Source organism: Gambusia affinis, linkage group LG15, assembly GCF_019740435.1.
Source record: "Gambusia affinis linkage group LG15, SWU_Gaff_1.0, whole genome shotgun sequence".
NCBI classification, from domain to species: Eukaryota; Metazoa; Chordata; class Actinopteri; order Cyprinodontiformes; family Poeciliidae; genus Gambusia; species Gambusia affinis.
In genome coordinates, this window is record NC_057882.1 from 11,501,467 (window position 1) to 11,526,221 (window position 24,755).

Sequence of the window (24,755 nt, forward strand, 5' to 3'; positions counted from 1 at the left end):
GTATAGGAGTAAAGGGGGTTGGAAAAAAGGCATGCCCCACTTCTCAAAAGTTAATTTGTAAAACAAAAACGTGTGACAACATATTAGGTCTGACTTTATAATCATTTAATTATTAGCTACTTTGCAAAATTCTAATAAAATACATTTAAATTTCTGGTTGTAATATCACAAAATGGGGAAAACTTAAAGGAGTACTAACATTGTAGTACTGCTAAAATAAATTAGAAGAAAAATAAAATGGAGTCTAAATGTGTTTTTATCATGACTTTTTCATTTAATATTAGTCACAGGGGAATTACGGGCCTCAACTAGGTGGTTAAGGATGGGGCACTATTTTCTATTCTTTGTGTGAGACTGTAAGGTATTTTATCCTGCATTTTGTTGAGGAAAAGGGAGAAGGAGAAGCTAGCAAACTTGCTTTGAATATAAAATTTAAAAAAGAAGAAAATTTGCAAAAAACAAAAAAATACACACAAAGAAAGCAACAACTAAAAAGTAATTGCGTTACACTTCTCTGATTGCAGAAAATGCAGATTTTCTTTGAGAAGCTTTCAGAATTTCCCAGAGACAATAATTATGACTGAGCTGCTTCCCTTCTCTTAATAACTCCATTACATGCATTTGTGGAAGCACTTCAGTCTCTCTCATACCACTACATTATTTAAGCCTGCAATTAAATGATTTCATATTAACCTACACAATGACGCTATTCTGCAGCTGAACAAACACCAGTCTATTCTTCCTCTTCAGTGTGACTACATGAATGGTGAGCAAAGTCCCCTCAAAAGAAAATGCCAAGCGATTTATTGTTAGGGACACAGGGCATTGAGTGAACAATTACTTTTGTTGCAAATCATCCAAAAAGAGCACAGGCAAAGGTTATAAATTATCTTTATTATAATCCTTGGAACAGCATTCAGTATACAGGACTTGCGATTGTTGACAAATTATAAACGAAGCAGCAGATAATAAATTGTATTAGAGGAAAAAAATTTTTTTAAAACAAGTGGGGAAATAAAGCTCAGTCATATCACTTGCTTTGTAAAGCTCTTTGTAAGAATAGCCTGAATATTGTTTCCATGCGTGAAGGAGAGCATTGTGTGGCTTCTTAATAAAAAATGTTTGAAATGCTTAACGGAGTCTCAAAATGAAAGTAAAAGGAAAAAAAGACACAGTTTGCTGCGTCATCAAAGCACAAGTTCAATAAAATTATTTAGCATCTGCTATTTTGAAACCATATTTAGTGAGGACATTCATCAAGTCACTCGCCATTTGGAGTAAACTCCAATTTCCAAACTTTGGTGCACACAAATTAGAAAGTTTCTCTTTGTTGAAATAGCAGAATAAAATTTTCTAAAGCCGTTTAAAATACTTATTATTGACGCCTTTTTCATGCTAGTCTCTTACCAACCAGACTGATTTTGGAGTGTAGTAAAAAATGTTTAAAATGCCACGGTTTTTCAGGCAGCAACCATCTGCTTAAAGTCAACCACCTTCCGTCAAGGACTTAACAATAAAAGAACGAGGAAAACAAAACGGAAGAAACAAGAAAATACATCATGCTTCTTACAGAAGTGTCACAGTTCCCTTTTCGTAAGGTTCAAAATACCTTTGGATGATTATTGCACATAATGAAACCAACAGGAAGATAAGACTTCTAAAGTGTCTAAAGCAACAGCAGGGGGAGGTATTACTCTAAAAACATCACAATGTTAACTATTGCTGTCACAAACAAGCCTCTGCTCCATGCTTTTCTCTCTCTCTCTTATTCAGCTGCTTCCCTGTTGATAATGACGACCTTCTCTTCAGCTACATATTGATTCAAGGGATGTCCCGATCCAGTTCCAAATATTGGTTTTCCCAGGATCTTTTAATGTTTGGGCCCTGGCTAACCAATCTCATTTTTTTCACCTTTTATAATGACTTGGTGTCAAAGGTTGTTGCAGTTTCCTAACTGTCTGTGTCATGTGACCTACTCTGTATGCTGTCTTCAGACAGATGAGCAGCTAAATGCTGGTCATTGAACACTGATCTTGTGAAAGTAAAGCAATACGTTTATAACTCAGGGGCACAACTTTTTCTGTAAGTTTTGCCTGCATGCAATTACCTGGAACCAAAGTATCAAGTAGTCCTGTCAAAACAATGAGGAAACACGTTAGCTTAAGCTTAGTCATTTTTGTAAGTTTTTTTACACTAAATATTGCCAGCAGCAGCAAGACAAAATTAGCTGTAGACTGTCGTCTGTTTTGAGGCAGATATGTCTCTAGAAACATAATTTTTTCTGCAATTTTAATATGATCAAACAAACCAAAACCACACTGGAATATGCTATCAATCTATCTATCAACATAGATAGTATCAAAACAATAAATTAGCCAAGCTTTTCAACAAATTGCAATACATGGAAACATTGTCAGCAGGAATTTGATCTAAGTTTATTCAATACTTTTATATATCTGTACGTCAGATATTCACATAAAATGGCTGTCCTCCAGAAAACTGCTGATTCCAGCTAATGAATTCACAAAGCAGAAAAACAATCTTCTCCTTAGGTTTTGTCTGCTCAGTATTGAATGAAACCTCACAGAAACATATTGAGTCAATATAAGATATTTCAGTGTCTATCACAACAATTTAGCATTTAGCTAACTGCTCTACATGGAAACTATACCAGCAGGAGCAAGAAGTGAGTTTATTTCATTGCAATGAATAAACTTGTTGAGCAAATCTGTTGTGGTGAAGAAAAAAAAACAGATAATAGGGTTTCCAGAAAATTAAGTTTTGCTATGTTTTAAAGCCACCAATTTTCACAAATATTCATAAAGTTGATTTTATCGAAGCATCTGTCTGGGGTTTGGTGTCTGCAACTGCCTGCTCTTAAATAACTCTGATCGGTAATGGAGACAAAAGACCTGATCGAGACATCCCTGCATTTATTTATTTCATCCTGAAATATTTCATGTCAGGATGAAATATGTCTCATCCTGACATATTTCAAACATTTACATTTTCCCCTGCCACTCCTGATACCTTATATTTTCAGAATTCTGAACAAGTGCACCTTTAATTAAAGATATTCTACATCTTTTCAGCAGCAAGCAGAAAATTTTAATCTCCTCACCAACCAAACGCATTGGGAGAAGAAATAACATCGCCATAGCAACCCAAGAAGCTGCTTTAGAAAGTTAAGTCTTAGACTTCTGCGACATTCCTCATACTTTCAAGCAGCACTTTCCTCAGATACATTAACATAAAATACAAATTAATAAAAAGGAATAAACATATACTTAAAAGTGCTAATGTACATTTGTTTACAGCATGACATATATTCACTGTACAATCACTGATTATATGCTCACATCATGTTATGCATCATTATAAGGATTACTAAGTAGCATAGTTTAAGTAAGAAATAATTCATAGCAAGTTTATTGGAAAATATTTGCATTGCCGTGTGACGAGGAGAGGATCTTTTAAACAAGGTAAGTGTGTTTGTAGGTGTCTGTACGTTGGTGTTTCTGTGTGTGCATATGTATATTTGTGTGTGACGACCTCCACACCGTAGGTACATTGACATAAGACATATGTTCCAACAAGAAGCAGAGGAAACTCAAATCATTCCAGTTCAGAGGCACAAAAAAAATGCCCAGCCAGCATTTCAAGTATCTAGCATTGCTTTTGAACAAACTTTTTAAAAAAAATTTATCAGCAAAGCAGAAAGAAAGATGAGGGAAGGAGACAGGAAGTTATTTTCTTATTAAAGATAGGGGAATAGAGGCATACAACAAGTGGAAACGAGCATTTTAAAGAAGATTAGTGTCAAAACTATGTGACGTGATGGACAAACATCATGTCTTTACACATAATTTAAACTATTGCACTTTGTCTGCAGCATCATTCACTCAGCTCCTTGAATCAGGTTGGAAATTCACTTACTAATTTGGCTCCAAGCTCAGTCAATGGTTCCTTTGTCACAGCAAAAACAAACATTAAGGAGCAAGTAGGGACTCCTAGGGCTGGTCGCAGGATGAATGTCAGTTTGTTACATAAGACACACATTTTGCAGTTTATCCAGGCTTTAATGCTCCACCACCACCCGTGGTGGGGCAGAAGGCCTGTGAAAATGATCTACACTCGAAACCAAATGTAAGTCATCCAATGGCAGTCGGAAGTCTGCATGTTAAGTGTCCAGGTACAGGTATCTGAAAAGATTGTCCCAAAAGAGAAGTACAAGACACGCAAATGTTTCCTCCCATGGAAAGTTTTCCAATCGTCTGACACGAATGAGAGGGAAGCGATTCTGAACTCTTCAACTTGACTGACTGGAGATTGATTATGACGTGGACTGAGTTACCTTTTAGGCACTGAACTAGTACAAGTCACCGGGCCTTCCTGTTCCAGTGGGGTTAGCATGTTTCTTTGATATCTTCTTAGACATATCACAATTTTCTTGATGGCAAAATATAAAAATTCAACTTTCTTGCATTACTGAAACATGCTTCAGGTTAATTTATTGGGCATTTGTGCCGTCTGAACTTTTTAGGGGAGGGTTAAGGGGAGCTGAGAAAGACTACCATCTTGTAACAGGCTTAGGACGTGGAGAAACATTTCCCAGTCCAAGCATCTTCCATCCATGTGTTTGGATAATGGTGCAGCAGTTTTCTGAGGCTTGGATTTGTCTTTCAGTCTATGTGAAGGTGAAGTTAAGTAAGAGAAAGGAGGGCAATATGTTTTATCACACGGCTTGGATATGTAAGAACATTGTGACATCTTAACGCTCTGACTTGACTCGGTAGCGGAGAGCCAGGTAGGTGGCCAGTCTAAGAATCAGGAAAAACGCACCCAGCACCATGAAGTCAACATAAAGCTTTGCGTCCTCTACATCCAGCAGCTGCAGAACCTCCTCTGGCTTTTGAAATTTACACATCACTTCCGGACATTCGAGTTCTGACCGGTTCATCCCATAGATGGAGAGTATCACCCCTTCAAAGCCATACCTGAAATCAAACAGTTTGGTCAGTGGCTGAAAAAGGGGAACATATTTGAAAATCTAAATCTGAAAATCATTTGCAAATCCCAGAGACAATACCTGACGTAGGAGACGTAAGAACTCCACTGAAGGTATTTAGGAATTGTGTCAAAATTGACAAAAAATCCAGAAAAGAGGAGCACGGGAATGGCTGTAACTGGACCAACAAACGTTGCTACCTGTCACACAAAAACAACAGCATGAAATTATAACAAACTGTCACCCACAGAAAACATAAAACATTTTATTTAAACATCTGGAGGAGAAAAAAAGATTTATACTTTAATATGACTATTTTTATTGTTTATACTTACATTGTCTCTCTCACTACGCTTCAAAGCCAATTTAAAATTGCTTTTTTTTTTCACGTTACAAAAACATCATAGTAAAGAGCAAAATCTCTTTACTATTTTGCTCTCATAGTAAAGAGAGCAAAATTAAGAAATATACACAAATATGAAACATATAAAAACATAAAAATCGTTCTGCAATCCAAAGTTGCTGTAAAGAGTCAGTTTTGTTGGTGTTTTTGAAAAATAAAAAAATTCAAAGAAATGAAGCTAATTTTGTAAAACATCAAACTCGGATCAATAAAGGGGCAAAATGACCAGTACCCTTGTATAACTGTCTACCTGCAAGGATGTGGATGCAGCACCAATTAGCAGCCCCAGGGACTGGGCTACCAGGGCTGTGGATGTGGACAAGGCCATGAAGAGGAGATAGCGACCGGCCTCTGCAGGTTGTTCAGTCATCCAATACACTATACTACAGTACATTATGGGACAAATCACCTACAGAGGAGACATGCTTTCAGCGTTAGCAAAAATTGTACAATATCCGCTTTCATTTCTAAAGAATGAATCAAACCCTACCTGGAACGGTATGTCAGCCATAGTCTTGGCCAGGAAGTACGCCTTAAGGCTGTACCAGTAGTTGAGATGCTCCCTCATCAAGACAGACATCTCCAGAGGAACTGTGGAACAACAGCTCAGTTAAAAGAAAATCTTTCCAAATCCACGGGAAAACCCCCACACACCAGATCAATGTTTTCCAGACTCCGACGAGGATCGGTGTCTTACAGGTCAGCACTGTGGGCATCAGGGCAGCGAACATGAGGAACAGCATGGAGAAGAAGAGGAAGCCTGTGTTGTTGAAGACTTTGCTGGCATCATTTCCGATATTAAGATAAAGCAGGCCAATCAGAACTCCGATACACAGATGGGACATCACTCTGAGGTGGGTCAGCACCTTCAAAACAAGACAATACAGCAGGCTACATGTAAAGATTTTTTTTAGACAAAATATATTTGAAAAAGAAAAAAGAAAACTTTTATTAAAAATGTTCAGGAGTGAATGTGAAAATGCTAATTTTACCGTGTCCCTGCATATTGTGACGAAGGTTCTTTTGAAGAGGATGCAGAACTGTGTGAATGTGCTTGTGGGGAAGCTGGACTTCTCCAGGGTTCCTGTGTCCTGTGGAAAAACGGTGTTATGTACGACACCAAGATCAGTTACTGACAGGATACCAACATTTGTCATGAGTCCCGATGCTGTATTAAATTTAGGCTTTAATTAATTTGTTTGAACCATTGTTTTTTTATTTTTTATTATACAACTAAAAACATTGCTTGAGTTTGAATTTGAATTTATTCTGTCTTTTTTAATCTACTTGGTCTTAATTATGCAAAGACTCAAGTAAATACACAAAACCTCCACTGACATTTGAATAAATTGACAGGTTGCAGAGAAACCACACAATTTCCAATACCATCATTAAACTCTGTTTTAAAACAAAGTTTACAAGTTTCATACAGTGAACAAATAAGAGTAAAGGCTGCTTGGACTCGCATATAAGGAAAAAAATCTTTTAATTAAATTTTTTAAAGGATTTTATTTGGCTCTGGTCACCTTTATTTGACAGTAAGTCACAGGAAAGCGACGGCGGTTTGCTTGAACCCTGTCGCCACCACTGCCCCCTGCACTCAATTTGAAAAATTAAAGGATTGAAGTTTTGTGTCGTAAGATTATTCCATTATGAAAAAAAGAATCATTCCAAGTAAATAATTAAAATCTCAAAATGAATATGTTATTTATGTTTGCAAAGAGTGCAGCATAGCCTCTGAGCAGAGTTTCTGTTATGCTTCAAGCTAAATGTTTATGTTACAAACACATCACTATTCAACGCATGAAAAATGAATGATATTTCTGCCCCCGTTTTATCGCCCAAAAAGGAAGATTGATGCAACCCATTTAAAACACTTGACTATATGTCTTTTGAAGGGTGTGATGAAAGCAACTCAGTAAATATAAAGGATAACATTTGTTTGCTTCTACAAGAAACTGTACAGAAAAAGATGCTCTTTAAACCAGCCATAATCTTACATTTACAGCAAAGTGAACCTGTAGATAAGTAAAAAGCAAAAGAAAAGAGAAAACTAAAACAGACCGCTCCAAGTTCTTATTTTAAGATCCAACCTTTAGCTGATTCCTGTATTAGACGTTATTAAGATTAAATGGAGAGAAGATGACGGAGGAGAAAAATGATCAATGAAGCGGAAAAGACAAGGAAATCAGAGCATGACATGGCACTTTTTAAATTACTGTTAAAATTTAATTTTATTTGCATACCTTATAATAACATATTACTTCATTTTATTGGCTGCTTCATTTTGTTAAAATTTAAGGATCAGCACCATATTTGAAATATACAAAAATGTTGAATTTGTTTTTAAATAAAAATATCAAACTCAAAGCTTTTTCAACAGAATGTTGCCCCACAAGATTAAAAACTCTTCCCTTTGAGCAAAAGGTTTCTTCTTGCATGTGAAAATTGAAATCTGAGCAAATCTTTAAAACAACCTACAAGGATGGATAAGCTCGTATTATGTAATGAAAACGGGCTCAGAACTCATATAATTTTTCTTATTTATAATCAAGGGTCAAACATGCATTCCAGTTGCATTGCTATTACATATATCAAAACCTTAAATTATTTGCAATTTCTTCTAAAGAGATGTTACTTTTACAGCTGCACAAAGCAGTTTTGATATCTTATTTTAGTGAAATAAACATGACATTTTTGGTCAACCATTTGAAAAATATACGGTTGTGATTCTAAAACTCTGACATTTGACACAAGTTCACGTCTTGTTCTAATGGAAATGTAGAAAATTACTTTCAGCAATGCAAAACATTCAAAATGGCATGGTTTGTACAAAATTACAACTTGTTTGGTATCAATATAATCAACCACAATGTAATTATAACTGAAAAATCATGAAATTCTGAAATAGTGAAGGATTTGAAACATCCAGCATGCTCTCTTACTTACACTGTAACATTGAGAAGGACAGGAAGCATCGCTTTTGTCTCTGGAGTTCTTCTTGCCCTCCTCTGAACAGAGTCCACCCTGGACCGCCTCGAACAGCACTGGGTTCAGGTCTCCGTACTCTCCGGATGCTACCTCAATGACTGGACGTATTCAGGTCAGACCAAACACTCAGTGACAACATCCCCATACACACACATACACGCACACACACGCACACACGCACACACTTGGTGCTTAGAGGACTTGCTGGACTTACTGAAATCAGCAGGATTGTGATATGTTGGACAGTGAAGGCCCAGGTTCTTCAGGTAAGGGATGAGATAAGGGACTGTCCCCTTGTAAATGCACTGACCCTGACTAAGGATGTACAGCTGAGGATTGAACAACAGAGGAACATAGTCAGTAAACTTCCCAACATGCAGCCCCTCTGAAAAAAACGATCAATAGCGAGCGAAACAACGGGCGGGGCATCGACTGCTCTGCTTCTTCGGCTGCATAAAATGAATTATGCTGTGGTATCCTGGTCTAAGCCATGAGTAATGGAGGCTCTGACGTGTCCAGCAGTAAAAGCACTCAGCCTACCTTGTCAAACATCTCAAAGAGCTTGGCACTGGGCTGATGAATGGTGCACATGATTGTCCGTCCTCCCTGAGCCAGAGACTTCATGAGTGAAACAACCTGGAAGCACGAAGCACTGTCCAGACCACTGCAATGGATTTTAAAAACAACAAAAGAAATGGAGAGAGAAAGATCAGAAGACTAGTTAGGATGAATTTAGACTTAAATAGCAAAGGAGTCAAAGTCAGTAAGTAAGATTTTACCTGGTGGGCTCATCAAAAAACATGACTGGTGGATTGTTGACCAGTTCTAAAGCAATGGCCAGGCGTTTACACTGACCCCCAGAGAGAGAGTGGGTGCGTGTCTGAGCACATTCCTGGAGACCCAGAGCTGTCAGGATCTCATCCACCTGGAACGCAAGAAAAGAGAAACGCTGAAACAATCAATCATCAGATATCAGCCAGAGTGCGTTATTAACTTTAAAAGCTATGTGTGATCTGTGTGCACTGTGCTGCTTCGGTAACTAGGCCTGTCACGATTACAAATTCTACTGGACGATAAATTGTCTCAGAGCCTATTGCGATAAAAGGTAACATTGTTGTTTTGAGACCAGGTTCAAGTAATATAATAGTAGTAATAATGGCATAAAAATGCAAGGACACATTCTTAAAGATCAATAAACTTTAAATTCTAATGAACATTTACACACTGGAACTGGAAGACATGTTAAATATCCAAAATAAAGAAAGAAAACAGCAAATAAAATAAATTATGAAGTCTCTGTAAATAAAATTATCTTTCAAAAAAAGGGCTAGTTGAGACCAAAACACCAGACTGAAGACTTTTATCATCCAGTTTTTGTTAAAAAGAGAGAGAGAAAAAAGAGAAAAGCGATAAATCAAGCAGATGAAAATGAGTGTGATTATCATGTGATTAATTGATTTATTGTTTATTGTGTCTTAATATATCTGATTGACTATTGCATAATAGTAACTTTAAAAAACAATATTTAACGTTCAAATAGCCAGGATCACACTGGTCAGAGATTTTGATGGCCATAATAATCCGTGACTTTACTCTACAGGCCTGTAAATTCTGTTAGAGTGTAAATCAACTATTTTTAATAGTTCTGCCACCTTTTCACCACTATCTGAGTGGATTTATAACAATATTTCATAGAAATAATAAACTAGATCTTCAACCAGGCAGTCAGATGTCCAATTCCAGTTCTTTAAGAAATTAGCTCCTTGCTGGTTTAATGGGTTTGTTTCCTTAACTAATCAATCAATCATTGGAATATATTAGCACAATTACTAATTACTTATTTACTAAATTACTTAGTGTCAGGATTGGGATTCTGCGAATACAGACACTTATGGTGTATTAACCTCACTATCTAAAACAGAATTAAGAACATTTGCCAAAACAGAAAAAAAAACAACATTTTTTATTGTTTGTGTCTAACTTATAATTCTTTCATAAATCAACATAAACCGACTCACAAGTTCTTTTTTGACCTGCACAGACTCATTCAGCTTCAGATGGGCAGAAACCTAAAAAAACAACGACAAAGAAAACCCGGTCAGAAATCTGTTTTTAAAAGTACATGTCGACATTTTGCCGTGACTTTTCCCAGCAGCAGCTTCACCATCATGGCCTCCCTCGCAGTGAGGTGCGGCAGCAGCATGTCGTCCTGCATGATGTAGCAGGACATCTTCCTGAAGGTCCTCAGATCCCTCGGCCGACCGTTCACCAGGATGGTCCCCTTCATGCCAGTTTTCCTGTTTTTCAAACATGAAGCTATTTCTAAGTCTGCTATGAGTCTGCTCGTGTAAATGTAACCAAATCCACCCAAAATCTGTCTTCTGTAAACATTTACAGTAACCTATTCTTTTTATGGATCTGTGTAATTCTCGTGCAGGTCAAAGGCTCACCTATAACCTGCCAGAATATTCATCAAAGTGGATTTCCCAGCCCCAGAGGGTCCCATGATACCAATCAGTTCTCTGCTGCAGAATCTTCCCGACAGACACTTGAGGAGAGCTTTGTAGCCTAATGGAGAGAATGAACCATCAGTCAGTTAATCATTCATTCATTTTCTATACAAGCTTTATCCTAATGAGGGCTTCAGCTGGGAGGAGGGGAGCCTGCTGGACAGATTATTTGTCTCCTCATGCTGTCAGTCACTGACACTGACGCTAATGCTTTGGGATATTCTAGTAGTTAACCTGCAATAATATAAATATTACATTCCTTACTCTCACAGTTTCTTAAAAACTTCAATAAAGTTAAAGTGAATGTGTAAAACCTTAAACACAAATCTTGCATTGTGGATTTTAGTAGACATTTTGTTTTAAATATAAAGCAGAACCACGTCGAACATGAACATGTGGTGTATGCAGGGTTTCCTCCAGTGTATGATCAGCCTGGAAGGTTTTACTTGTGCCCCCACCAGACTAAGCATTGCTTATTTGTTTAAGTCTTTTTAACATGTTTGCATTTTTAAGACTTTATAGTTGGTGTTCAAGTGTTAATCTTCCAATCTTTCAATAACACATAAATATCAAGTGATATTTTCAAATTTTCTGTCAACTATAAACATTTTTTAACTCAAAGAGACGATGGGCCGCTGGGTGAATGACCTCCAACCACCAGGCTTAGCAGGTTTTCTGGGGGAAACCTTGGTGTATATGTAGAAGAAGCTAGACAACAAAGATACAGAGCCGCGCAAATGTGTCCAAATCCCTTGAACATTTTCGCATTTTGTCAAATTCAAACCTTAAACCTACCCTAACTGTACTCATGTTGTTGTGTCTACTCAAGATTCAACAGCCAGTTGACAAAAAAAATTGTATTTGTTTAGCTTTGCTTTAGCAGTTTTAATTGGAGGATCTCCAGGTCAAATACAGAAAAGTCAAAATTTTTTTCATGGTGTCTAAATGCATCCCAGCTAAAACTTTAACTCTTTCCAGGCTGCAAATGCATCAACCAACAAAATGTACTTTGAAGCACCTTTTAGGTCACGGTCAGATGCTTTGATGTGTTAATTTTCTGTTCCATTCAAACCTGCAACTTATATTAAAAACATGTGACACGTTTCTTCTCTTCAAAAAAATCTTTTTTTCCAGGTGTTTCAGCTGTCTTGGGAATCCCAAATTAAAAAGCCAGTTGCCTTGTTGTGTCCAGACAGTTTTCTTTACAAAATCAGACTTTAGGGAAACTGGAAAAGATATCAGCCTGGAAAAGCTTGATCGCTGCATTTCTATCTACTTTAACATTCAAATGTCTCTTGTTCTAAATATAAACATGCCAATATGAAATCTAGGTCACATATTAAACAAATATATTAAATAAATGTGTCTATTTAATATATTTTTAGCATCCTCTTAGAAGTCAAATACCACAGAGACGCTAAATAAAGTTTAGAAACTATAAAAACAGTAAAAACCAAAAGCTTTTCAGATTCTTTAGTTACTGGACCCCACTATCAAAATCAGGCCCAGTTTGGTTGATTTTGAGTACGCAATTTATTAAAAGGACAAAGATGGAGAAACAAAAAAAGATGGGGAGATGGCATCTTGACTGCTCACGGCCTGAGCTGTAATGATTTTGCTTAACAACACATATTATAAAACAGTGTTATCAATGCCAGAATATAATCTTATGGAAGACGGATCAGGGTGAGCATGGGAGTGAGTCTCCTGGAACAGCTGCTCAAATTGTGTATCTTGTTTCAGGAGTTAAAGCTCAGCGAGCTGCGCTCCACTGCAGAACTTGGTTCATTGATTTCTAAAGTGTTTTAACAGATGATTATGCAGATACTGAGATTCTAATTTGGGAGAGGTCACAGGGTCCTAGACAGATAAGAACCCATACAGGGAGGCAGAGAAAATTTAGGCCAAGTATTCTACCAGCTGTATGAAAAACCTATCTGCGTAAAATGAAAGGATTTCGGGATAAAAATTTAAAATAGCACAACAGATATTTTGCTAAGTTTATCTTATTATCCAGCAACCGAAAGACTTTGCCTCCAAGTAAGGTTGCCTCAGGTTTCTGTGATGTGCTTGCACCCGGATTGTGGTTCCTGAAGTGCGGTGGGAGCAACTGCACAATCCAATTTAGAGCTGACACAGATTCTGAGAGCTGTCACCCATGTCTCCTGTCTCCTGAGTGTCTCTCCTGGGTCTGCACAGACCCTTCTTCGTGCCTTCAACTGGGTAATTGGGCGATCTCAGCAAAGCTACATAGTCCCTTAAACCGGCTGCCAAGAAATGGCGCCCCCTCCTCTGTCACTTAGTTACTACATCAAAGAGCTCTCTCCTCTAAGGTAGGAGCTGCGTGCTGTCAGTGAAGCCACCATGCCCTGCCATGAGCTGCATACTGATGATCTAACCCACTGCTGTTGGGCGAACATGGCGTGAGTCTGAGAGCTCGTCCCTTTGTCTCAGAGAGCCAGAGCGTACATCGCCCCCTGACATCACGACCGAGCTCAGTCCTAACCACATCTGACGGTGTTTACTCTGAGATTACAGCCTGAACTTCTGACACCTCCTGCTGTAATTGCTAGACAAATTATTCAGAGGTTTTATCGTCCACTGTGTCACAACAGGAACAGAGCCTCAAATAATACAGGTAATCCAGACTGGGCAGGTTTTGAATAGAGAGTGGAGCTAATATTAAGCAGACCATATGGGTTGCTCTTCACAAAAGTATTCATACCCTTAAAACTTTTCCCATTGAAATGATAAATCTCAGTGTATGTAATTGGACTTTATGTGTTAGGCCAGGGGTGTCAAACCCATTTGTGTTTTGGGCCAAATCATGATCATGAATACTCTTAAAGGGCCAGTTGTGCCAGAATGTATTGACAAAACCTGTTCACAAACTGTTAAAATATCAATGAATTCTTAAAATTAAATAATATTATTGAACATCTTTTCAGTCCCTCCAGCATTTTGTATATGTGGTAATAATTTGGAAATATTTGCACTTATTTATGACAGTAAATGTGACTTTTTTATTACTCAGTGTATAGATGATGGACTATAATATGACAGTAATTAAAGCTGAGGTAGCTGTTATTTACAAGAAGGTTTTTGATAATTTTTGAGAAAAATCTGCAATAAACTCACAATTGTTGATTTCTTGAGAATTCCACGATAATTATCAAGAAATTGGACTGATTGATTACTGCATAATCAATCAGATATATTAATTCACAATGAACAATAAATCAATTAATCGCATGATAAATGAAAAGAAACTCAATAATTTTCATTTCCTTGATTTATCACTTTTGACAAAAGTCTTCAGTCTGCTGTTTTGGTCTCAACTAGCCCTCATTTTGAATGATAATTTTGTTTACAGAGGCTTCATAATTTATTTATTTGTTGTTTTCTTTCTTTATTTTGGATTTTCCAAACCTCTTCCAGTTCCAGTGTGTAAATGTTCATTAGAATTTAAAGTTTATTGAACTTTGAGAAAGTGTTCTTGCATTTTTATGTCATTATTACTATTAAATTACTTGAGAAAATGTTCACAAAACAACGTTACCGTTTATCGCAGTAAGTTCTAGAACAATTTATTGTCCAGCAAAATTTGTTATCGTGACAGACCTATATGAGGCCGTATTTTTATTTCAGCCAGCTTTGCTTCCCCTCTGGAAAAACAGGGATGATGAGCGCAGGTGCAGAGCAGCAGCTCACTAAATTTGAAGCAGAAATGTAAACATTTCCCTGTCTCTCTCTCTCTCTCTCTCTCCCTCCTCTGCTACTTCTCCCCCGTTCAAAGCCCGGCTTGAGTTTCTCCAGACATCTCCCTCGGGATGAGAATACCACTGAACATGAAAATAGGTCACAGCGGTTCCATCCAAAACAGCCAGGGATGGCCAGCATCACTAAACAAGAGCCTCCAATAGAAAATGCAGTTGGAGGGCAGCTCACCTGGGACTCACTCCGGCTGAGACCTCCTCCAGGAAAAGAGAACGCTCTAAATTTAACAAAAACCCGTTTTTGTAATTTCCTGCTTATCACAAACCTTTGGAGATGTGACTCATGAGCAGCGAGACATCGACTCAAAAGCTAAGGTACTTTTAAGGATAGATGACATCACGAGTCCTGGGATCATGATTCATGCAAATCTTATTTCTCTCCTCACTTTTCTGCCTGATGCATAGCCATTGTCTGATTCAACACATTTAGACAGGAAGAGTGTTTTCTCACTCAAAGACAAACTAATAGCTGTCCAGTAAACAGGTGGAATAGAATATTAGTATTAATTAACGTGGGAATGCACATAATTTACAGCTATAAACAAAGAATTTTACCTTAAGCTCTGAATTGAACAATAAATAAACAATCAATCTTTTACTGCGACTCTGTATTGGAGTAGATTTGTCCAGAGTAAAGATAAAACATTGGTGCTGTCCATGGTACTGAAGTCAACAAAGCTCAGTGTCTAAAATAAATGACCTTCTGTGTCCCGTCAGATTTACACCCCAAGAGAACAGAAAAGCATATATTGCTTCTTAGAAGTTTCTAAGAACCCTAAGCAGCTTGGAAAAAACAAAGAAACGCATACATTTTAATAACTGCTTTAGTTGTATCGTATTTTAAATAGATTTGTAGGGTCACTAATAAATAAACGCAATGCAAACTTTTAATTTGGAAAGACAATTATATTTTTATATAGAGTGTTTTTTCTCCCATAGAGAAAAGTCCTAAAATTTAAATGACTTTTTTCTAATAATTTTTCAGCAGGAGGGTATTTTACAGAATTTCTTTAAATGAATTTATTTTATGTCTTTTTAAAATGTTTTCAAGAAAGGTCCAAGTCAACAGAAACTCAGGTGGATTTATAATTCACCTTTAATTGTGTCAACGTACACTTTCAAAAGTATTTACTAATTAAAATCAGGTGTGTGTGAAGGGAAATGAGTAAGTACTTTTGAAAAAAAGTATAACAGTGAATTCAGGGCAAAATTTTGACTCTCAGTGGCTGCAAGAATTCATAAAAACAATCAGCTCGAATGGTATTTTACTCCTTGTGCAGGGCTTTCAATCAGGCAGAATTCCTGTTAAAAAATAAGTCATCTGCCGACTTCAGCATTTGTCAAATAATTTAGCTGTAAATGAAAACCAGAAAGGCTCAGAGGTTTTGTTTGGTTTACAATCAGACCTGAAGCTTAGTGATATTAGCTTAAAAAAACCTTCCCATGAAGTGTTTCACTGAATAATAAAAAAAGATGAAAAGTAAAAGAAAAGACATTCTGGTCAATTATCAATAGCTGGATGAGTTTTGATAAAAATCCAAAGAGATGTTTCCAAAAAACTTTAAACATCACAGAGAAACATTTGATGCAATGAAGACAGACAGCAACACGAGCATCACTGCTCCAGAACTCCTCTCTGATCTTTTCCCTCATTAAAATGCTCCATACGTCCAGGTTACACAACGGAACAGCAAACACTTCGCTGCCAGACTTTCATAATGCACATTCATTTTAGACAAAACTTAAAATAGCCAAGCCTGCAGCACTGCCATGCAAACACCTCACACCATGTGGAGAATGTAAACACACCCTGCTAAATCCACACAACCACGGCAGCCAGGTTTAAGTGCTTGAAGAGAGTAGGTTGTTTGATCTGCAGATAAAAAGCCGAAGCTTAATCATTTCCAAGGATAGTGAGTTCAGATGCAGTTCATATGATCCTAGTTTATCAATTGTGTGCTGGACTCCCAGTCACCGCCTCCTGAAAGACAACAAAGGCAAAAGGATGCAAGCAGTGTGCCAACCTGGGGGTAAATTATTTACTATATCTAAACTCTGCTGAGTGCAGCAAAGCTTGCAGGCAGGAGGACCGGCTGCTCTTGCATGGTGGAAGACTGTAAGTCAGTATGTGTCAGGGATATGATGCATGTGCCAGAACAATAAACGAGGCAAGAACAAACGCTGGGAATTTTTTTCCCCTGAAATGTCACAAAACCTTTTTAACACACTGAGATTTCTGCACTGCAGATATTGATCGTCATGGGTGGTGTTCGCTTGCTCATCTGTCATTGTTTTCTGTGACCCGTGCCTGCAGTACCTCTTCTCCTCCACCAGGGGCCCTCCCGGATGGTGTAGGACAATTCGTTGAACTCCAGGTCCACAGCGGAGCGCCGCGGGAGGTGGCAGAAGCGCTGCGCCTCTGTGATGTGGTTCTCCACTTTCTTCAGGTGGGTGAGCAGTGGCGCCTCCTGCGGGGCCCCTCCGGGCAGCTTGGTCTCTTCCATAGCAATGCTGACCGAGCCAGGCTCCAGTGTTTTCTCGGCCATCCTGATAGCCTGCAGGGAAGGAAGTATGTGGCACCGTTTGTAAAGTTATACAATAAAAAAAATCGACAGCAATATTTTGGTTTATTTAGCCTGTAATAAAGAAAAAAATTTGCATATTAACTTTTCAAAGTGTAAGCATCAGAGTTCCATACTAAATATTGAATTCACCATCTAACTATTTACTTTAGAAACTAGAGTTGCACGAATAAATCGGCCAGCCGATAAATTGGCCCTGATTTCCTTAATTTTGGGAGATCGCTGTTCAGCCAATACTTACTTGTGAAGCCGATCTTATTCACCAATCTTATTTACCTTGGCAAACAAACAAAAGAATCATTTTTGTCTTTATGCTCTGCCATGTGAGAGGTTTGACTGACAGACCCACCCATCAGGTCATGTTCGCATGTTTGCAGTCCCCCACTGTTGCCAGCTCAGCAACTTTCTTGCTATTTATATTTCAGAACAAAAATTAAATAAAATAGCATAGGCCAAAATCGGAATCAGCCAAAAAAAATATTTTTATTTTATTTTTATTAAAAATAAATATTTATTTTACTAATTAAAAACAGTTTAGTATTTAAATATTTGGCTTGTCGATGAAATATTTTGTTCGTAGTTAAATATTGAGGTCCAAGGAAAATATTAAGCTAATGTGAAAATTTGCATGTTGACAAGCAGAAGTGAAATATAAAAGTAAAAACTAGGTTTCGTCATGTCCACCGTGATAACAGAAAACATAGGACATACAGACCCAAGTATGTACAGTATGTCTCATGGGTCGACAGCAACACTTTTTTCCATCAACATTCAAACTATAACACTTCCGGTTCATGTTTGAGACACTTTTTAGTTGTTATCAACGTTTTTACACGTTTATATTTATTTTCATATAGCCTAAATAATTTTGTTTTACGAATGAATAAACAATAAATCTTAAACTTCGATAGCCGCTCCACAGTAACGTAAGAGTGAATGAACATGAACCGGAAGTGTTCTGACTTGACCGCAATGGCGGATGTTAATGCAGAAATTTATACAGAAACTAGCTCTGCAAAGGCCTGAGTAAAACACTGTGGAACCGTTAAAACGGCATGTTCTATGTTTTCGACTAACACGTTGGAAATTAAAAACGATGGTTAAGAAAAAAAAAAAAAACCTGAGCGACCATTCAGACCCGCCAGCAACTGAGTTTATAGAGGTCTGCAAAGCCCAGCGTTTACTTTGATATCCCACTTCCGCTATATATAACAGATTCTAGTCGGCAAATAAATGTTTAGCAAGCAAAAAAAAAATAAAAAAAAGTTATTTAAACAAAATACTGAGATGGTGAATTAAATATTTCTGACATTTATAAATGCATAAATATCATGGAGAAAATATGACTTTTTAAAATGAACACCCATATTTTGTTTCTCAATGACAGGCTCATCCATCCATCCATCCATCCATTTTCTTTACACCCTTCTTCCCTAAATGGGGTGGGGAGGGTTGCTGGTGCCTATCTCCAGCTGCGTCCCGGGCGAGAGGCGGGGTTCACCCTGGACAGGTCGTCAGTCTGTCGCAGGGCAACACAAAGACTTACAAGACAAACAACTAATGCTACACACACTCACACCTAGGGAGAATTTAGAGAAACCAAGTAACCTGACAGTCATGTTTTTGGACTGTGGGAGGAAGCCAGAGAACCCGGAGAGAACCCACGCATGCACAGGGAGAACATGCAAACTCCATGCAGAAAGACCGTGGGCTGGGAATCGAACCCACGACCTTCTTGCTGCAAGGCAACAGCTCTACCAACTGCGCCACTGTGCAGCCCATGACAGGCTCAATAAACCAAAAATATTGTTGTTGCTCTTTTAATGTGTGACGTTACAAAGGGCACCCATTTAATCACTGAAAGTGTAAATAACATTAAATGTTGATAGCATGAGGAACTTGACTCATACTTTAAGTACATCGAGTAAAATGCAATAAAGTTCCACTTGATAATTGTCCGAGTACATTGAGCTTTATGGATATTCAATGTGATGTATGTTCTAGACCTCTCGCGATTGAATTGAGATTTATCACACTTTGTCACAAACTTTAATACAATTTATTGGGATTTTATGAAGACCAACAAACCGGTGTAATTGTGAAGTGGCATGTAAAGGACAGACTATTTTCAAAGTAAAAATGTTAAAGATGTGGTCTGCATATCTAATCCTCATCTCTGATTAGTAAATCCACAAATTAACTAATCCCTCTAACTAATTAGTGAGTCCAACTTTGCGTGATAATTTCCAGCTGTTCTTTGAAAGCCTTAGAGGTTTGTCGGAGAACATTAATAAACAAACAACATTATGAAGACCAAGAAACACAGTAGACAGCTGGAACAACGAAGAACAATCCTGGAGGGAAACCTGATAGAAAAGAACAAAGGGTGGAGCAGCGGTAGCCACTACACTGGGACACCAACCCAAACAATGCAGCTGGAGAGTGGCTCAGTCAAAGCCTAAAGATAAATTTTAATTAGGAATCTGTAGCAATACTTAAAAACAAATGCAGTTCCTGATACTCCCAATCACGCTTGTTTGAGTTTAGCCATAACTGAAAAAGCTTTAATTGCAACAAAAAGTAGTTTTGCATATTATGTATTAAGAGAGAGAGGTTTAATATAAATGCATGCAACACCTTGTTTCAATTTCATTTGTGAAGGACAGTGATAATCCTAGTAAAGCAGATGTTTATAGTTTTAATGTGAATACATATCTGTAAGTGAGTGTATTCAGTTTGATGCACCCAAGCAAGGTGCTAAGCATAATCTGACAAGCATTTAGTCTTTGGAGCAGCTGCATAAAGCCAATGAGATTATGAGTGTGAGCATCTGGTTTCAGTCCTCCAGCACACTTACAGTCCGGTACTGCTGATTCACGTAAATTTCCTCCCAGACAAGACTGCCTGTCTGAAATGTGAGGCATGTAATACTTAAGGATCCATAAGCTTTTCAACTCTTTAAAACAAAATGTAAAAAAAGAAAACAATGTCAACTGATGGGAGGACACAGAGTTTAGACCTCCAGAAGCATTTTGAAAGCTGCTCCATGATAGTGAACAAATCTGAGCTGCAGTTGGAAAAATATTTAGAGTTGTTAAACTGAAATAAAAAGCCTGCGCAGTAAAAACTGCACAAAATCTGATCAAATTGAGGACACACTTTACATACATTAAAATGCTACATTATGAGTCTACATGGCAGTTTTTTGTGACTTAAAACACAGGCTACAACTCAACTCTAACACTTCTAATGCACTTTTCAAAATGAGCCCTGCATTCCTGTAGACAGGCTTGAAATTCCTAGCTTGATTAGATGATTTTAACAAAAATAAGAAGTGAAATGTTCTCTAACTAAGCTAAGCTTAGCATCCATTTAGGTAAAAATGGATGTCTAAGTTTAAGTAAGGGGAGAGTACTTGTTAATTAAAAAAACAAACAAAATAAATTTGTATAGCAGAACGAACAACTTATTTCTACCACAGAAATAGTCCAATACACGTTAAAGTGACATTCCAGACTTTTCTGTAAAATCACTTCTGATACAGCTTGTGTCCTACAGAAAATGCTTTTACAATTATGTTCTATTTGTTTTGGCAATTTTGTTGTAAATCCTAATTTAATTAAGATTTTACCAACCCCTTAAAAAGCTCCACGGATGGCATCACATAAGGTATAAGGTAAATAATCATAGTTCTTTGACGTATGTGCATGTGTATTTTTCATGTTATCCTGTTCCTCTTTAATCATATTTTTAATCCTTCAAAGGTTTTACTTGTTGTCTGAAAACTGCACCAAAACATTTGAATTGTACTGACGTTCACCTTTATTTCAGACAAAATTAGTCCATATCATTAGAAATAAGGAAATATTAATCTTTAAGCAAAGGCATTGGGAAATAAATTGGCAGCAATAAACACATGGAAGCATTTTGAGACCAGGCCAGACTGTAATGGCAACAAATCATTGCCGTAGATCCTCAGGGATCATTCACAAGTTATAAAAACCATATCTGATCGATATGTTCCATTAAGATAATCTTCATGTCCCAATATTAGTTTCCTGCAGAAATGCTGCATTACTTGCTACCTGAATTTAACATTTGTGGGACAAGAACGCCAGTTCCTGTCCTACTTCCACTTTTTTTGTTTGTTTATTTATTTGGAATCTCACTTGCCATTGCTGTAACAATGGCTTCTCTTCCTGGGATCTACAAAAACTGAAAAAATTGCTGGGCAGAGAAACTTATAAAGAGCCCAATGCTAGTTAGTCCCACAAAACATGCATCTTCAGAACAACCATCTTTGCACCATGAACAGGAACTATTCAGATGAAAAACTCAAGCAACCATAAACTGATTTTATCCAGTTAAATGTATGAAGAGAATGATTATCATCATGTCTGCTTCAGATTCCTCATCCATCCATCAATGCTTGGATGGGGGCGTCTGGAGGCATCCAACTCTGGCTCCTTTTTCTGCTCAAGCACAAGTCAAATGATGCAAATTTCTGACAAATCTTAGAAAAAGTTGTTTGCACCAAACTGTTTATCGCTGATCAGCTCAGTTGTTGCATCTCTTGCGACATCACCAAGCCAAATGCGCAGAAAGCAGAATTAGTGTGTTTTTTTCCCTTGTGCCTAAAAAAGTCTTTGTCTCTTGTGAAATCATGCAGTAGAAATTCCCTGATATCTAGTGGTGGTGTTGCATTAATTACAATGAATACGGGGCTGAAAACTACGTGTTGAACATGTTTTAAATTGTAAATAAACACTTATGATTTCGGCAAAAAAAAAAAAAAAAGGCACAGCCTTACATTTTTGGTGTGTCTTAATTTAAATAACTGTGACATTGTGTTTTGAGGCACTTAAGATAGATTTAAATAATTTTAGAAACTAGTAAAGGAACTACAGAGAGTATGTTCTCTTTTTGCAGTGACTGCAGTGTGAATACAAAGAAACAAAGTCCTTTGTTTGCCTACATGGTCATTCTGTTGTACTTTGATGAGTTAACGCACACACTTTCATTGCACACATGCACTGTCACATAATGTCCCAGAGGCTTGTAGTACTCTCCAGCTACTATGACCCACTTCAACCTATTTTAGCATGATGAAATAACTTACATGAGAATAACCGGTGATGAAAATTGACTGTGGCTTTCTATTGATCATGTTGCCATTAGTGAATTCCCATTAACGGCCCGGTTATAATCCATGCCCAACTCCGACAGGCAGACTTTAATGGCCTTTCAGTCGGGGAAAGAACTCCATGTTCAGCTCCAAACGGCAGGACATGTGAACAGCACTTGGCCATGGCAAAAATCACCTCTAACAACATGGGGGAATTAGGCAATCACATGAATCTATGCAGCTTTGCAGTGGAGAAGTGATCCAGTTATCTGCTATGACTTTTGATGTGGCAAGCACCTGTTAACCTGGTGCTTGCACAAGACACAGAAACTGGCTAAACAACGAGATTTTGGGGGGTTAATGAGATGTTTGCCTGATAAATATATCTTTGAAGCAGCTTTAGCAGTTGGCTTCGCAGTGCCCATTCACGCACACTCTCACATGCAAACATGTAACATACTTATTATTGTGTGTTGAAAGGACCAGGTGAGGAGCTCAGTCCTGGTTCTGTGAGAGCAACAGCGCTCAGTTGATCTCTTCAGACAAAACAGCCCAATCCTCCGGCATCAGATCTCCAGCGCAGTCCCGGACAGGAATAATAATGAAAATAAATAAATAAAATAAACAACCACAACAAACAGAATGTTCACAGAGTGCACCACAGTCCAGCTAAAATCCGGCTTCGCTTTGGGGCAATAAAGGACCGAGCTGTATTATCCTTATCAGCATCTCTCGGGGTGCGGCGCTCATCATCCCGCATCCTCTACAGCAGCAGCCCCAGAGATTAAAATCACGTCCGGCCCGGCCTCAAACTACGACTGCATCTCGGAGACTCGTCACGGGAGCTGGGTGCATGTTATGTTTTCCCCCTCGGAAAGGAAATACTCCACTCATGAACTGCGTCCACGAGCGTCCTCGGCTTCGACGTGCGTGACAGTCTCCATCATCCCCCCCGCTGGCATCTGGGATCAAAGCGAAAGCACCGGGCCAGGCAGACGCTGCTGCTGCAAATGCCTCAGCAGCATCATCAGCTGCAGCCTGACGGAGCAGCCGCCGCTTTCCTCTTTAACCGGATGGTGCGTCTGCGGGGCGCGCACGCCCGCTGTAGGGATGGATACAGGGCGTTGCTGGGGAAGATGTTGAAAGAGGAAATTCTGTTTTGTTTCTACTGAGTCCCATTTGCAACGCTAACTAGACTGAAGTAGATCATTTAGGAAAAAATTAGCATCGTTTTATACTTCGTTTTTTTCAGAGTCCTAATTTGTCATTAGAGATTCCATCACAATCAAATCTTACTGCATAAAAGTTGTTGATGAAAAAGAAATGCAATTATAATTCCTGGGATTGTTTTAAATCTAAAAGGAACGTTTAAAAGAAAGTAAATTTGTTTTTGTTTTTGTTTTTTTACATAATGTTCAAATGTATCCACACAGATGAGTCCGTTTTGATGGATTACGGTTCATTACATGCTGACAGTCGGAGTAAACATGAGGGAGGTTTTGGTCTGTCTCTTTAAAGGCCGCACCTGCGCAGCTGCCTGGTGCTGATGCTGCAGTGCCCGGGTTATTTTCGGTAAAATATCCGGGGTTACTCGCGTTCAAGCGGGCCCTGCACTCCTTACATCACCCATGAGAGGAAATCGAGCCCATTTTTAGCCAATCGCACCTGCTTCTTAATCAGACTAATTTAAAAACGAGCTCCCAGGTCGCTTCGTGAATACTTTGAGTCCTCCAACCCATCTCAGTCTCTCTGCAAAGCTGCTGAGATTATCAAGGATTCTTCTTGCACAGCATCTCGCAAAAGTGTCCATATTTTTTTTATTTACATTTTGTCACGTTTACACAAACGTTACTTTACTGGAATTTTGGATCTTAACAAAATCAACTCAGATTATTTATAGCTATACAATTCAAAACGAATGTCACCTCTGGTCACTTTGCAAGAAAAATGCAATCATGTCGACAAAATAGCATCAAGCTACATACATTAGTATTTGACTCTATCAAGCTATGTAGGGAAATTCAGTTCTCATTAATGCAAATTAATAAAAAGTTAAAATAATAGATGGAAGCAGATCTGATGGAAAGAGTTAGTGACTTTGCAGAAAACTGGAAGATTATTTTTTTCCTTTTTTTTTTTTTTTTTTTTTACAAATGAAATTATATAAATCTGTGCATCTATTTGGATTCAACCCCACCTTATTCTGCATTTACAGCTACAAGTCTTCTGGGGGCATGTCTCTATCAACTTTACCCATCCAGGAAGGTTTTGCACATTCTTATTTTCAAAATAACCACAAATCAGTAAGATTAGATAAAGAACATATATGAACATCAGGTTTTAAGTCTCACCACAGATTC

The 24,755-nt window shown here is 37.9% G+C and overlaps 1 protein-coding gene across 1 annotated transcript; it reads right to left on the reverse strand.

Moving 5' to 3' along the window:
* Nucleotides 1-891: 891 nt before the first annotated feature.
* abcg4a (ATP-binding cassette, sub-family G (WHITE), member 4a) lies at nucleotides 892-18,026 on the reverse strand. The gene is made up of 15 exons (XM_044140799.1): nucleotides 17,986-18,026; nucleotides 17,006-17,243; nucleotides 10,853-10,970; nucleotides 10,567-10,699; nucleotides 10,421-10,471; nucleotides 9,182-9,327; nucleotides 8,943-9,066; nucleotides 8,617-8,731; nucleotides 8,361-8,500; nucleotides 6,404-6,502; nucleotides 6,109-6,277; nucleotides 5,902-6,002; nucleotides 5,662-5,820; nucleotides 5,090-5,208; nucleotides 892-4,997 (listed from the first exon to the last, which is right to left on the reverse strand). The coding sequence occupies exons 1-15, from the start codon at nucleotides 18,007-18,009 to the stop codon at nucleotides 4,772-4,774; spliced, it is 1,962 nt and encodes a 653-aa protein (XP_043996734.1). The 5' UTR covers nucleotides 18,010-18,026; the 3' UTR covers nucleotides 892-4,771.
* Nucleotides 18,027-24,755: the final 6,729 nt, after the last annotated feature.

Bases quoted from the DNA above. Each gene is read 5' to 3' on its own strand.
- abcg4a (XM_044140799.1), bottom strand. From the start codon at position 18,009: ATGAGACATACTGTACATACTTGG. The intron at 10,472-10,566 runs GTGAAGCTGCTG...TTGTTTTTTTAG, and splicing joins CTGCGAGGGAGGCCATGATG to GTTTCTGCCCATCTGAAGCT. The intron at 5,821-5,901 runs GTAGGGTTTGAT...TCTCCTCTGTAG, and splicing joins TGGCTGACATACCGTTCCAG to GTGATTTGTCCCATAATGTA.